Source organism: Plecotus auritus (assembly GCF_963455305.1).
Source record: "Plecotus auritus genome assembly, chromosome: 2".
Taxonomy (NCBI): Eukaryota; Metazoa; Chordata; class Mammalia; order Chiroptera; family Vespertilionidae; genus Plecotus; species Plecotus auritus.
The window spans coordinates 64759315-64773495 of record NC_137771.1 but is presented as its reverse complement, the minus strand read 5'-3'; the positions used below and the strand labels follow the sequence as shown (position 1 = coordinate 64773495).

General features: G+C 39.8%; 1 protein-coding gene across 2 annotated transcripts in view; it reads right to left on the bottom strand.

The window, feature by feature from the left end:
• RPF1 (ribosome production factor 1 homolog) overlaps positions 1 to 14181 on the bottom strand; it is a 19165-nt gene extending 4984 nt beyond the window's left edge. Inside the window, exons 1-4 of one of the 2 annotated variants that reach the window (XR_013960029.1) lie at positions 13936 to 14176; positions 12109 to 12165; positions 10120 to 10200; positions 332 to 427 (exon numbers count right to left, since the gene is read on the bottom strand). Coding sequence is in view for 1 of the 2 variants with exons in the window: in XM_080657754.1 (XP_080513880.1) it covers positions 332 to 427; positions 10120 to 10200; positions 12109 to 12165; positions 13936 to 14151 (450 nt within the window). In the remaining variant the exon portion in view is untranslated. Of the gene's footprint in view, positions 1 to 331; positions 428 to 10119; positions 10201 to 12108; positions 12166 to 13935 lie in introns of both variants that reach the window. The other variant, XM_080657754.1, reaches the window with a different exon arrangement.

Below are 14181 nucleotides of genomic sequence, written 5' to 3'. Positions count from 1 at the left end.
ATGATGGGGGGTTAGGGATGGCTGGTACTGGTGGTATCTAGTGGATAGAGGCTAAGGATGCAATTAAGCATCCTATAATGAGCAGAACAATCCCCCATAACAAAAAATTATACATCCCCAAATGTTAACAATGTTGAGGTTGAAAAACCTTATCCTGAAGAATCAGGCTTAAAAAACCTACATTGTATTAACAATATTACATTTTATTTAGCTTATTCACAGGCATCAGGCAATCTCTAATTAACTCTTCTGAACAGAGTTCCTTTAAATAGTCAAAGTAATAAAAGAAAATTAGGAATTCAAGAACTATACTAATTAATGTATTTATTACCCCATGAGGTCTATCTGATGTTGTAATGAGAATCTTGGGAGAAGTTTGTCTGTTGAAATAAGAAGCAAATTCATCTGTAGCTTCATCATAAGCAACCTAAGAACAGAAAAACAAGTAAATTTTACATCAAATACTCTCCTGGGCCAACATTTTAATAGTTCTAGAAGGATTCTATGACAGTGACTACCTAGCTGATAGGGTATTTAAAGAAGGCCTAGAAGGGACTTACATTAATGGCAACATGAAGAAGTTGGGGATTTTCTCTTTGTAGAATCCTACATAATAAAGAAGTACTATACAAATTAACCCTCACGCCCTCACAAGATGGCTGCCTACAACCAGACTGGCAGGGGGGTTAGTGAGGGACAACCAAATGACCGAACAAGCAGGCCGCATGGGGCGACCAGGCTGGTAGGGGGGCCATGAGGGGCGACCAGGCTGGCGGTGGGGGGGGGGGGGGGACGACAGTTGGGGGCAACCAGGCCAGCAGAGGGGGGCAGTTAGGGGAAACCAGGCTGGTGGGGGGGTGCAGCTGGTGGCAACCAGGCTGGCGGGGGGGGGGGGGGGGCAGTTAAGGGCGATTAGGCCAGCACGCAGAGGCAGTGAGGGGCGATCAGGCTGGTGGGGGGGAGGCAGTTAGGGGCGACCAGGCAGGCGGAGTGAGTGATTAGGAGCCAGCAATCCAGGATTGTGAGAGGGATGTCCTGGATTGGAGAGGGTGCAGGCTGGGCTGAGGGGAACCCCCCAACCCCCCCCCCACACACACACACTCCCCGTGCACAAATTTTGTGCACCGGGCCTCTAGTAAAATTATAAAGCTGGAGTAAGTTGTCAAAAACAATTTCAGGGCACAAACTGAAACCTGTTTATCCTTGAAAAATTGCTCCAGTGGTAGCCAAGAGTATTAGGAATCTTCCTAGAGCTATTTTTTCCCCCATCAACTTGGTCAGTGAAAACAGGAACCTTAGATTTGATGGTAGGCAAGAACCAGAAATCTTGAATCTAGAGGTGGTTGGCTCAATTTAGGGTATGTCTGTGAAAACCCTAGCTTTGCCAGTCCAAGATTACAGGTCCACCTCAGGAAAGGTGTGGGAATTTAAAGAAGCCATACATTTAAAGGAGAGTTCTGGAAGTGAAAGAGCCATAGAGAGACAGACATAATCTCTCCACAGGTCTGAAGAGATCTGAGTGAGAATCCAGCATACATGATAGGCAAAGGAGACTTGAGAACTGGCTGCAACTCTGAAACATTCCTCAACCCAACAATGCTTAGTTGGCAGAAGCTATGTCTGTCTTAGTGGCTCAAGGTGTCTCAGCTTCTGTCCAAATGATTGGCTGACCATTAAGCCACACAAACACAGGGAAATCCCTAGAGAGTCAGTTTAAAAATAACAAAACTGGGTAGAGACATAGTGCAACTGTCAGGTAGACAGATTACACATTTTAGTTCTAGGCAAGTTACTAAAACAAAAAAAGAACAACCCTTATGAAATAAAATAATCCAGAGTTATTGCAATAAAATGTCCAGTTTTCAACCAAAAATTAGATATTCAAAGAAACAGGAAAATATGATTTACAACCAGAAAAAAGCAGTGAATAAAAATTCACTCTGGGCCCAATAATGAATTTAACCAACATTTCAAAGCAGCTATAATAAATATATTCACGGAATTAAAGGAAAATATGGATTTAATAGCAGATCTGAGATGGCAGAAAAATCAATGAACTAAAAAAGATTAATAAATATCCAATCTGAAGAACAGAGAAATCAATCACAGAAAAGGGAACAAAGTGGGAGAAACTTGGAGGACAATGTTAACCATTTCAACCGTGTTAGAAACAGAGTCCCAGAGAGGCGTGAAATGGGAAGAAAAAAATTTGAAGAAATAATGGCTGAAAACTCCCCCAATTTGATGGAAAACTAACTTGGATCTCCAAACTCAACAAGCTACAAGAAGGATTAAAAGAACAATATCTGAACACATTAGAGTCAAACTGCTAAAAGCCAAATCACAGAAAAATTTTAAATAACAGAAAATAAATCATGTACAGGGGAATTCTATAGCCTAAAAAAATGTCTTTAAAAAATGAAGGTAAGCCCAGCTAGCCTGGCTCAATGGTTGAGTGTCGACCTAAAAATCAGGAGGTCATAGTTCCATTCCTAATCAGTTCCATTCCTAGTCAGGGCACATGCCCGGGTTTTGGGCTCCATCCCTGTGTGGGGCGTGTAGGAGGCAGCCAATTAATGATTCTCTTTCTCCCTCTCCCTTCCTCTCTGAAATATATATATATTTTAAGTGAAGGTAAAATAAGCACATTTTCAGATGAGAATGGAGATAATTTGCTATAAAAAACAAAGATTTAAGATAATCATACAAGATGAAAGAAAATGACACTAGATGGAAACTCAAATCCAGAGGAAGGAAATAAGAAATGGTAAGCATGAAAGTAAACACATAACAGTGTGTGTGTGTGTAGACACATTTAATTTCTTTAAAAAATAGTTCAAAGCAGTAATCGCAACACTAAGTATACAACAAAAACAGAAGTAGTATATTTGATGATAACAGTACAAATAATAGTGGAGGAAAGGAAGCTATAAGGGTATAAATTTGCTATATTTTGCCAGAATTGTGTCAGTATTTACTTGAAGTATAGTGTGATAAATTAAAAGTGCATGTTGTAATTCCTAAAGCAACCATTAAAAAAAGATCAAGAAGAATAAAATAGCACACCAAAAATACTTGTTTATTAAAAAAGGAAGCAGTAATGCCGAAACCGGTTTGGCTCAGTGGATAGAGCGTCAGCCTGCGGACTGAAAGGTCCCAGGTTCGATTCCGGTCAAGGGCATGTACCTTGGTTGCAGGCAAATCCCCAGTGGGGGTTGTGCAGGAGGCAGCTGATCAATGTTTCTCTCTCATCGATGTTTCTAACTCTCTGTCCCTCTCCCTTCCTCTCTGTAAAATATCAATAAAATATATTTAAAAAAAAAAAAAAAGGAAGCAGTAAGGAAGAAAAATAAGACATTTGAAAAGAAACAAAACTACTAATGGATTGAAAGTAAGAAAAACTTATTTGCAGAAATGATTTCTCTAAACATGAAATGAAAATAATATTCAGACAATTAAACTACTGCTTTAAAAAAATCACTATTAAAATCAATTGCATTTTTATAAATCAGCAAATAAAATGTCCTTCAGAGATGTGTCTTACAATAAGAAAAAAACATAATGTAACCAGGAATAGCTATAACAATATGTGTAAAACTTATATAAATTATGGAACTTACTGGAAGGCATTTTCAGTAAAGAAAATCTGATAAAGCTGTATTTATAGAGCCCACCCCTCCCAACTGATCGTATTAGTGCAATTTAAAATTTTATACAGAAGATCAAAACACCAGGAAGAACACTCCTGAAGAATGGGATTTGAGGGTAGGGGTGGGAAGGAGAGTCTTATAATGAAGCTGAACAATTAAGAAAGTGAAGATCTGATATAGGGTCAAGATGGTGGGAAAGTAAATGCGGCGTAGGTAAAAACTCGAATCCTCCCACAACCACATCAAAATTACAATTAAACTACAGAACACCATCATTCAGAATCACCTGAAATCTAGCTGAATGGAAGTCCTACAACTAGGGCTTTAAAGAAGCCATATTGAGACTGGTAAGAGGAGTAGAGACGCAGAACAGACTGCTTCCACAATGTGTGGCAGATAAAAATCAGGAGGAATATCTCAGCTCCAGTGGCACCCCACTGAGGAGCAAGGGGTCCCAGCCCCACACCAGGGCCCTCATCCCAGGGTTCTAGTGGCACAAAGAGAAGTCCCCATAACTCCCAGCTGTAAAACCCAGCAAGGATTGTGGCTGAATGAGAAGAAGGGCTGCTGGAGTCCCAGATAGTTCCTCTTAAAGGGCCCATGCATGAACTTACTTGGAATCACTCCCTCTGAGCTCCAGCTCTGGGGCAGCAACTTGAAAGGAACCAGGGAAAAAGGGGAACTGAATTGTCTGGCTTCAGGGAGAGAGCTGGGGGCAGCTTTCTGCCAGACAAAAGTGCTGGAAGAGGCCACTGTTCCTTTTCTGAGATACACCCCCCCACCCCCACAATCACACACAGAGCTGGCAAAATGGCACCATATCTGAGTCTCCATCAACCTGGCTAACACTATTCACTGCCCTGGTGATTCCCTGAGACTCTACTCCACCCAATTTATGAGCCCACCCAAGCTGTTTCCAGTGGCTTATCCATATGAATGGCCTGTCTTGTCTCATGCTTCAGACTTTCCTAATATCTCTCAAGCAGTATCCAGCCTTAGAATACCTGATACCTCTCACTAAGTGACCCCAGCAGCAGCTGGCCTTAGTTCGCAGCTTGGCCTTGCCTGGATACCTCCTAACCCAGCACAACCAGCAGCCATCTGCTGATTGCTTTGTAGCTCACACTTGGTGGCTCCGTGAAGAATGCAGGCGGCAGCTGACCTTGTTCTACACCTCCTGAGAAGCCCCACAGCCACAGCACCCAGTGGACAGCTTCACAACTATCTCCACAAGCTACACACACAAGGGATGGACACAGTGGGCACAGAGCCCCTGCATAGCTGATCCTCCAAGATGGTTGGTGGTTGCAGCCAGTCCTTGCAGCTGATCGACGTGGGGGTAAAGCCCTCTCATTGGGGGGAGTGGAGTGGGGTATGGTACACCTGGAGTGCCTAGCTTAGGTGACGGCGGAAGCTGTGCCACTGGACGCTATAGTACATCTACTTTATAAGGCTGCTCTACCAAGCCTGGGGATGTAGCAGCTTTCCCTAATACATAGAAACAAACACAGGGAGACTGCCAAAATGAGGAGACAAAGAAATGTCCCAAATGAAAGAACAGAACAAACAAACAAACAAACTCCAGAAAAAGAACTAAACAAAATGGAGACAAGCAATTTACTGGATGCGTCCTGTTCCTACTCTGGGAATTGAACCACAATCTAGGTATGTGTCCTGACTGGGAATTGAACCTGCAACAACCTCTTGGTGATAGGATGATGCTTCAACCAACCGAGCCACCAGGTCAGGGCAATTCTTTTTTTTTAATATATTTTTTTATTGATTTTTTTACAGAGAGGAAGGGAGAGGGATAGCGAGTTAGAAACATCGATGAGAGAGAAACATTGATAAGCCGCCTCCTGCACACCCCCTACTGGGGATGTGCCTGCAACTAAGGTACATGCCCTTGACTGGAATCGAACCTGGGACCCTTCAGTCCACAGGCCAATGCTCTATCCACTGAGCCAAACCAGTTTCGGCAGGGCAATTCTTTTAGAAAAAAATATGAGAGCATACAATCCCAGGATAGATAAAGATTTAAATATGAGCCCTGACTGGTTTTGCTCAGTGGATAGAGCGTCGGTCTGCAGACTGAAAGGCCCCAGGTTCGATTCCGGTCAAGGGCATGTACCTTGGTTGCGGGTACATCCCCAGTAGGGGGTGTGCAGGAGGCAGCTGATCGATGTTTCTCTCTCATCGATGTTTCTAACTCTCTATCCCTCTCCCTTCCTCTCTGTAAAAAATCAGTAAAATATTTTTTAAAAAATCCATAAATATTAAAAAATTGAACACCCAACTATATTAAGGACTTTTGCTTATCAAAAGACATGATAGATAAGCAAAAAGAGAAGTCACAAATTGGAAAATACCTGCAACACATAGGAAGAACTAGAATCCAAATTATAAAGAGAAGTTCTACAAATCAGTAAAATACACTATAGGAGAGAAAACTGAGCAAAAGACATAAGCTGGCATATCTCTACCAAAATCACAGTACATACACAAAAAGATGCTCAGTCACATTAGGAATCAGGGAAATGCAAACTCAAACCAAAATGAGTTGTTAGCCCTTTATCACTAGTCTGAATATAACAGGCACTGGCCAGAATGTGGATGACCAGAACGTTGCTCTCATACTATAAAAGTGAAAATTGATACCATCACTATTTTGCAAAAACATTTTGGCACTATCATATAAAGTTAACATTTACATATCCCCATAACCAAACAAATTATCCCCTGGGTAAATATTTAGGGAAACTTTTACATACTAATATATGTAACCTCAATATGCCCAACATCCCCAATTTATCACCAGCCAAGACCTCTTCCATAACAATGCCATCCTTCTAACTGCAGGCTAAAACCTCAATACCACTGTTGAATCCTTTTTCTCTGACACTCCATAACCAATTTATCAAGAAATTCTAATAGCTCTAATTTCAAAACATACCCAGAAAAAAAAAAAGCACACGTTAGAATCAGATCAATTCTCAACAATAAATGTAACCACCAAGTTCCAAGTCATCATCATCATCTTTCCTAGATTACTTAGTAGCAGCTTCCTACCTAGTCTGTTTACCACTTTAATTTATATCAGTACAGCAACCAGTCACTTTTAAAAAATAAGTCTAGCCCTAGCTGGTTTGGCTCGGTGGATAGAGCTTTGGCCTGCAGACTGAAGGGACCAGGGTTTGATTCCGGTCAAGGCACATGCCCCACTTTCAGGCTCAATCCCCAGTTAGGGGTTGTGCAGGAGGCAGCTGATCAATGATTCTCTCTCATCACTGATGTTTCTATTATTCTCTACCTCTCCCTTCCTCTCTGAAATTAATAAAAATGTATTTAAAAAAAAAAGGCTAATCACATCGTTCTGTTCAAAACCATCCAATGGTTCCTCATTTCAATAAGTATAAAAGCCAAAGTCCTCACAGCCAACGAAGTCACTGATCTGGCTTTTCCTTTCCCCATACTTTCCTATAATCCCTTCTACAACTCCCCCGCCCATTGCTCACTTAATTTCAGCATGCTAGCTTCTTTGCTTTTCTTCAAAAACATACTAAGCATGCTCCTGCTTTATAGCTTTTGCACAGGCTGTTTCCCCATCCTGAAGTACTTTTCACCCAAAAATGGCTAATCTCTTTATATCCTTCAAGACTTTGCTAAAAGTTATCTCAATGAAGCCTACCCTGACCGCTGTATATGAAACTGCAACTCAAACCAACAGAAAAATGGGCATGAGACATGAACAAATAATTGATTATAAAGAAAGAAAAAAAAAGTATGTTCAGCCCAGCCAGTGTGGCTCAGTAGTTGAGTGTTGACCCATGAACCAGAAGGTCACAGTTCCATTCCCAGTCAGGGCACATGCCCAGTTGCAGGCTCGATACCCAATAGGGGCTGTGCAGGAGGCAACCGATCAATGATTCTCTCTCATTATTAATGTTTCTATCTCTCCTTGTCTTCTCTCTGAAATCAATAAAAACGTATTTTAAAAAAAGAAAATATGTTCAACCTCATTTTTAACAAGAGAACAGCAAGTTAAAACTATGTTGAGATATAATTTCTCACCTATCAGACTGGAAAAAATTATTTGTAATTGCAAAATCTTGATTCAAAGTTTGAAGAGTAACATTTATTTATATAATCTGAAAATACTTATTAATTACAAAGGGAAAAATTGTAGTTATAATGGAAGAAACTTGGTAGGCATTTTAATAAAAAGTGATGAAAGTTAACATAACCAGTAATGGGAAAATCACTAATACATGAGTCCTGATAAGAGGCACTGAAAAGAACATAACATCACATTTGTAGTATTCATGAGCAAACCTCCAAAGCATTTTTAGCGACATTCTACAACACTACCTGATCTGTACTCTTCAAACATGTCAATGTCATTAAAAGCAAAGAATGTCTGAGGAACTGTTCCAAATTAATGGAGGTTAAAGAGTCATTATCCTATCTAATAAAAGAGTATATATATGCAAATTGACCATCACTCCAACACACAAGATGGCCATCCCCATGTGGTCAAAGATGGCTGCCTCCATGTGGACACAAGATGGCAGTCACAAGATGGCCAGCAGGGGAGGGCAGTTGTGGGCGATCAGACCAGCAGGGGAGGGCAGTTGGGGGCGACCAGGCCTGCAGGGGAGGGCAGTTGGGGGCGACCAGGCCTGCAGGGGAGGGCAGTTGGGAGGGACCAGGCCAGCAGGGGAGGGCAGTTAGGGGTGACCAGGCCTGCAGGGGAGGGCAGTTGGGGGTGACCAGGCCAGCAGGGGAGGGCAGTTGGGGGCAACCAGACTGGTAGGGAAGGGCAGTTGGGGGCAACCAGACTGGCAAGGGAGGGCAGTTAAGGGTGATCAGGCCAGCAGGGGAGGACAGTTGGGGGCAACCAGGCTGGCAGGGGAGGGCAGTAAGGGGTGACGAGGCCGGCAGGGGAGGGTAGTTAGGGGCAATCGAGCCGGCAGGGGAGCAGTTAGGCGTCAATCAGGCTGGCAGGGGAGTGGTTATGGGTGATCAGGCTGGCAGGCAGAAGCAGTTAGGGTCAATCAGGCAGGCAGGCAGGCGAGCAGTTGGGAGTGAGCAGTCCTAGATTGTGAGACGGATTTCTGACTGCCCGTTTAGGCCCGATCCTGGTGGAATCGGGCCTCAACGGGCAGTCGGACATCCCTTGAGGGGTCCCAGAATGGAGAGGGTGCAGGCTGGGCTAAGGGACACACTCCCCTGTGCACGAATTTCGTGCATCGGGCCTCTAGTAATAGAATAAAATGCATGAGCTTGGATTTTTCTTTTGCTAAAAATGTCATCATTGGGACAACTGGTAACATTTGGATAAGCTGTACAAATTAGACAATATTGTATATAAATATTAATTGTCTGATTTTGATAACTCTATGCTGTGCTTATTTAAAAAATACACTTGGTTATTAGGTAAAACATTCTAAAAGTATTTAGGAGCAAAGAGGCTTCATGTCTGTCACTTACTCTCAAGCATTTAAGAAAGAATATAAATGAAAGTCACATATGGCACAATTTAACATTTAGGAAATCTGGATGAAGGAAATATACAAACTCCTATTTTTCTTATTAAGTCTGAAATTATGTAACAAATAAATAAAATGTATACACATATACAAACTCCTATATATATAAAATTGCAAACTCTACTCCAGTTAGTCCTGAATCTCCTTTACCCTATTTGTTAACTCTAGTAACCTATCATCTGCTAACATTTCACAATTTACTTATTTTATTATGTTCACTGTTTGTCTCTCCTCCTGGAATATAAGCTCTGGATGGGCAGAAATTTTGTGTGTATATGTATGAGAGTGTTTGCATTGATTGATCCCAAGTCCCTAAAACAAATCCCAATACATAACAAGAAATAAATAAAACATTTGGTGGAAGACTGACTGAATGAATGACTATATGAGGAGACATGTAAAAGAACTATGATAAAAAGCATCGTTTAAAAGCAAACATAACAAAATTTTAAAAATATATACATTTTAAAAACCTTGATTCTCTGACTATACAACAAATTTTTTAAAGGAAAAATGTGAAAAGTAGATTTTTTAAAACCAAGAGGTTTTATAAGGACACAAAAAATACCATAAAATATTATCCTTAATTACCAAAATGTTTAACAGGTGCTACAAAATTCTACAGTGAGAAATACTTTATATATCAAATGATATATAAAAAAAGTATTATACAGAGATTAAATGACAAAAGGTAAAACATAATAGATTTCTAGAAAATAAATTACTGCCTCTTTCTATACAATTACTGGGAAATTTCATTATTAAAAAATCTATAGCAAATAAGATAATATGCCAACATTATAGCTGAATCAGTCCATTATATGAATTCATCAGCCAGTTATTTAAATTAAACGTCAACATATGAAAATATAATTTATCAAGTGTGGCCATCTAAATTTATTTAAGACTTTTAATGTTACCTCTTCATCATTAGGGTCTACTGTGGTTTCATCATATACTCGCTGGTTGTCAATGGTCTTGGGTATAGGCTTTGGTGGAGCCTAAATAGAAGAAAAAAAGATTAAGGCTTTGGTGGAGCCTAAATAAAAGAAAAAAGATTAAGTTGTAGAAGCATTTTTACATAAATAATTTTTCATTACAGTTGGGAAGAATAACAGAAATTTATAAACAATCCAAAACACAATCTGTTCCTCATTTCAACCCACTGCTACATCAATCCTAACAACAATATTGAGTAAAAGACTTTTTGATTCTCTGAGCAGAAACACACATGTACTAAAAGAATTGCCAATATTGGATGAAATAGCTTAAAACCAGACAGAAGTAGCAGTGAGAAAAATAATGGTCAAAATAACTACCCACTAAAAATAAAAGTTATCAAACAAAATGAAAAAAAAATTACAAAAGTACATATACATGTAGCTTTGTCCCAATATTTCAAAAAAGCTATTCAGAAATATATAACAAAAGCTACAAATCTATCTGCTGGGGATTTATGGTAAAGAATGAAAGGGGGGAGCAATTTACACAAAGAAAGATGTAGTATCACTATCGTTAATAGAAATGAACATCGAATAGATAGGATAAAGGTCCAACAACATAAATGGAATACCATTAGAATCAGCAATCATGCATACTCAGCTTAGATCAAAAACTGTGTAAATGAAATGGTGTGGTTCAGGAATACAGAACTGTAAACATACACTAACTAAAATGAATTCAAAGTATATGTACACTAGCAGAGATAGAAGCATGAGTTGATGAGCCATTTAGGATTTTATTTTTATTATTCTATCAAGCAAATATTAAGTTTTAAATCATTTTGTGAAGGAGGCAGTTCTAAGGAGTCATCTTTCAGTACAAAAAACCAGAATAGTGATATTTTCAAATGGTGATCAGCATATTAATTTGCTGTAATTGATTATTGAGAGCTAAAAAGAGACTAATACTGCTTGATAGAATTTTGTAGGTCAGAAGAGTCTAATATTGGCAATTTCATGTTACTTAACCTAATACTATTAAGAGAATGCATGAAAAAGCAGAATGTTTCAGCCTTTATATTTTTCCCTTCTTCAAAAACACTTATCCTTTCTTATTACCTCATCTTAAGAGATGGGAAGGGGGAAGAGTTGTACATTTTTAAAAATTTGCAAGTATAAAATATAACCTAGAACAAACTATAAATGAAATGAAACCAAATGAAAATAACTTAGCTCTGCAATAATGTGGAAGTATTTAGTAGTTCTTTTTAAAGGTTTCAATAGAAAGATTTCACTTACGATCAATATCACAAAAAATAGCCAAATGCTTCTTGATGTAGTATCTCTGCTCTCTTCTTTGCTATAACCCATCCAGGCATATCATCTTTCTTCCATTCCCCCTTCTCACTCTTCACAGATTCCTATCATGTGACAGCTCTCATTCTTATTCACCCAGTCCTTTAACAGAAGAGGGTTTGTCTGACAAAGAACCTTTGCTTCAAATCTCAAGGTCTCCAGCTCTAAATTAGGGAGCTTCCCCCATTCCCAAAGTCAAGGAGATGTGTATGTCTCTACTTCTCAAACACATAAAGTAAAATAAGCAAGTCAAAATATACATAACATTTATGTTAAAATTTTAAAACATTCAAAACATCACCACTGTGCTTGTTTGGGAACACAAACAATACATAGTGAAAGTAATAAAGAAGTGCATGGGAACAATAAACAGCAATTTCGTTGAGTGGTTACCTCTGGCGAAAAAGCAATCAGAAACACACAAGGGACTTGGAACATTATTTGTTAATGCATTATTTCTTAAGCTGAGTAAAGGATAAAAAGGAGTTTGCTATATTGTTTTTATACATTTGAAACATTTCATAATAAATTTTAAAAGAAAGTCATTCAACATAAATATCAGGAAACATTCCTTCTTAAGATAGAAAACAGATGGCTGCAAATTTTCTTTACCTTGTCACCAAGAGCCTCTCTCTCTTTTTTAAGTTTCTTCTTAGCTGCCAACTTTTCCTAAAGGGTTTAAGAAAAAAAGAATGAGATCATTAGTTAGATCATAAACACACTAAACTACAAATTACTAATGCTAAGAACACTTACATTGAGTAATCTTCCTAACTTATTAAAATTAAAATGTTGACATAGATTTTCATAACTAAGTTACTGTAAAACAAGTGAGCTGAACAATCAATATGATTTCTGTAACAATAATTTTGCTTCTTAAAAAACAAAATCTAAGTTGACCAACTCTGAATATTTAAAATTTCACCAACTTTATCTTTTACTGTAAAATCTCAAATTACGTGAAAATGCATAATGTATACTTAACAAACTTTTGCTTTTTTCCCCCCTGCATTTCTAACAAGTTGCATCCTACAGGAAAACATGGCTATGCTGGTTGTTTCTCTAGGAAAGTACTAAAAATAAATGGGAATGGGGGATTTGTTTTCAGGTTGCTTCCAATAAAAGTATCATTAGCTATCCATATATTTTATAATCAAAATATGTTTTTAAACTTATTAAGTATTTGCAAGTTAAGACTGTTTGTATTGTGAATGTGTATCTTTTGGAGATTTCTGAACAGAATTCTTAACTCACAATAGAAAATATTTCCCCCTTCCCCCCAGCATTTTATTAACCCTCAATCTATCAGGTCTCAAAAGTCTTCCAGAATACCCTTCTCCCACACCACAATGGTTTACTCTTTCGATGTACTCCAATAGCACGTTAGCACTTAAGACTCAGTCCAGGGCTTCAAAAAATCTAATAAGAGGAGGTAGGCACATAAAAAGAATATTATGTGTGTGAACTTTTATGATGTGCAATAAGCAAACGCTTGCTTTCAACTGAAATTTAACCATAAATGAGCACTGTGACCTTAGGCTTTATTTGCTTATCTCACCATACTTGTTTACCTCACAGAACAGTATGAGGATAAAGCTGTATGGAGGGAACTGGTGAATATGATGCTAATCGAAATAAGCCAGTCAGAGAAAGACAAGTATCAAATGATCTGACTCATATATGGAATCTAATGAATAAAATAAACGGATGAACAAAATAAATCCAGAGACATAGAAGCATGGAACAGACTGTCGAATCTCAGAGGGAAGTCAGGGGAGGGTGGGTGTGTGGGAAAAGATCAACCAAAGAACTTGTATGACAGTAGGATGGTGAAAGCCTGGGGGGGAGGGGGTGGGGGGAGGGGACTAGACGAGGTCAATGGAGGGGGCGGGATGGAAGGGGACATATGCAACACTTCCAACAATAAAGATTTAAGAAAAAAAAGGAAATATCAAAATAAAAAGTAATAAAATTACTAGAAACTTTGCAGTACTAATTTCACTAAGAGTTGCTGCAGTAATCAGAGAAGCATCACTTTGAATTTATGCATTGCCTGTATTAGATTTTAGGTATTAACCAACCGGAGGTGAAGATGGTCGGGACCAAGCGGGGAGGGAGACTTTTGCCTTCCAGGTCAGGAGGGAGTAATTTTCACTAGTGGGAGAGCAGAGTTTCTTGCTTTCATTCTCAGCCACGAACCCTAGCAAGGAGCTGGTAGAAAAGGGAAACCGGGCCGCTCCGGCTAAAAGCAGGACGAGGGGATCGGGACAGAAAACGCCCTGCCCAACCCTCGGGGTAAATCACGGCTGGGGATCCCAGGCAGGGGAGACCACGCAAGTGCAACACGCCCACCCACGTGCAACACGCCCACCCACGCCGCCATCTCCCGCGCGCAAAAGACACTGCGCATGCGCCCTGCCGCCTCCGCCCCTCTCCTACCTTCCGCTGCTGCTGTTTCCACCGCGTGAACATTAAGTGTCGCCGCTGTTTGTTCTTGATCTCCGAAATGCTGAAGCCTGGAGGGAAGGCAGACGCTTTCGGGGCTCGGCCTCCGCTTTCCGTCGCCCCATCCTCAACGACGGCAGCCTCCTGAGGTTCTTCGGCAGCGCTCTTGTGCTTCAGGCCTTTCTTTCGGCTGCCGCCGGTCTTCTCCATGATGTTTGCTCCTTGGCGTCTGTACGGAAG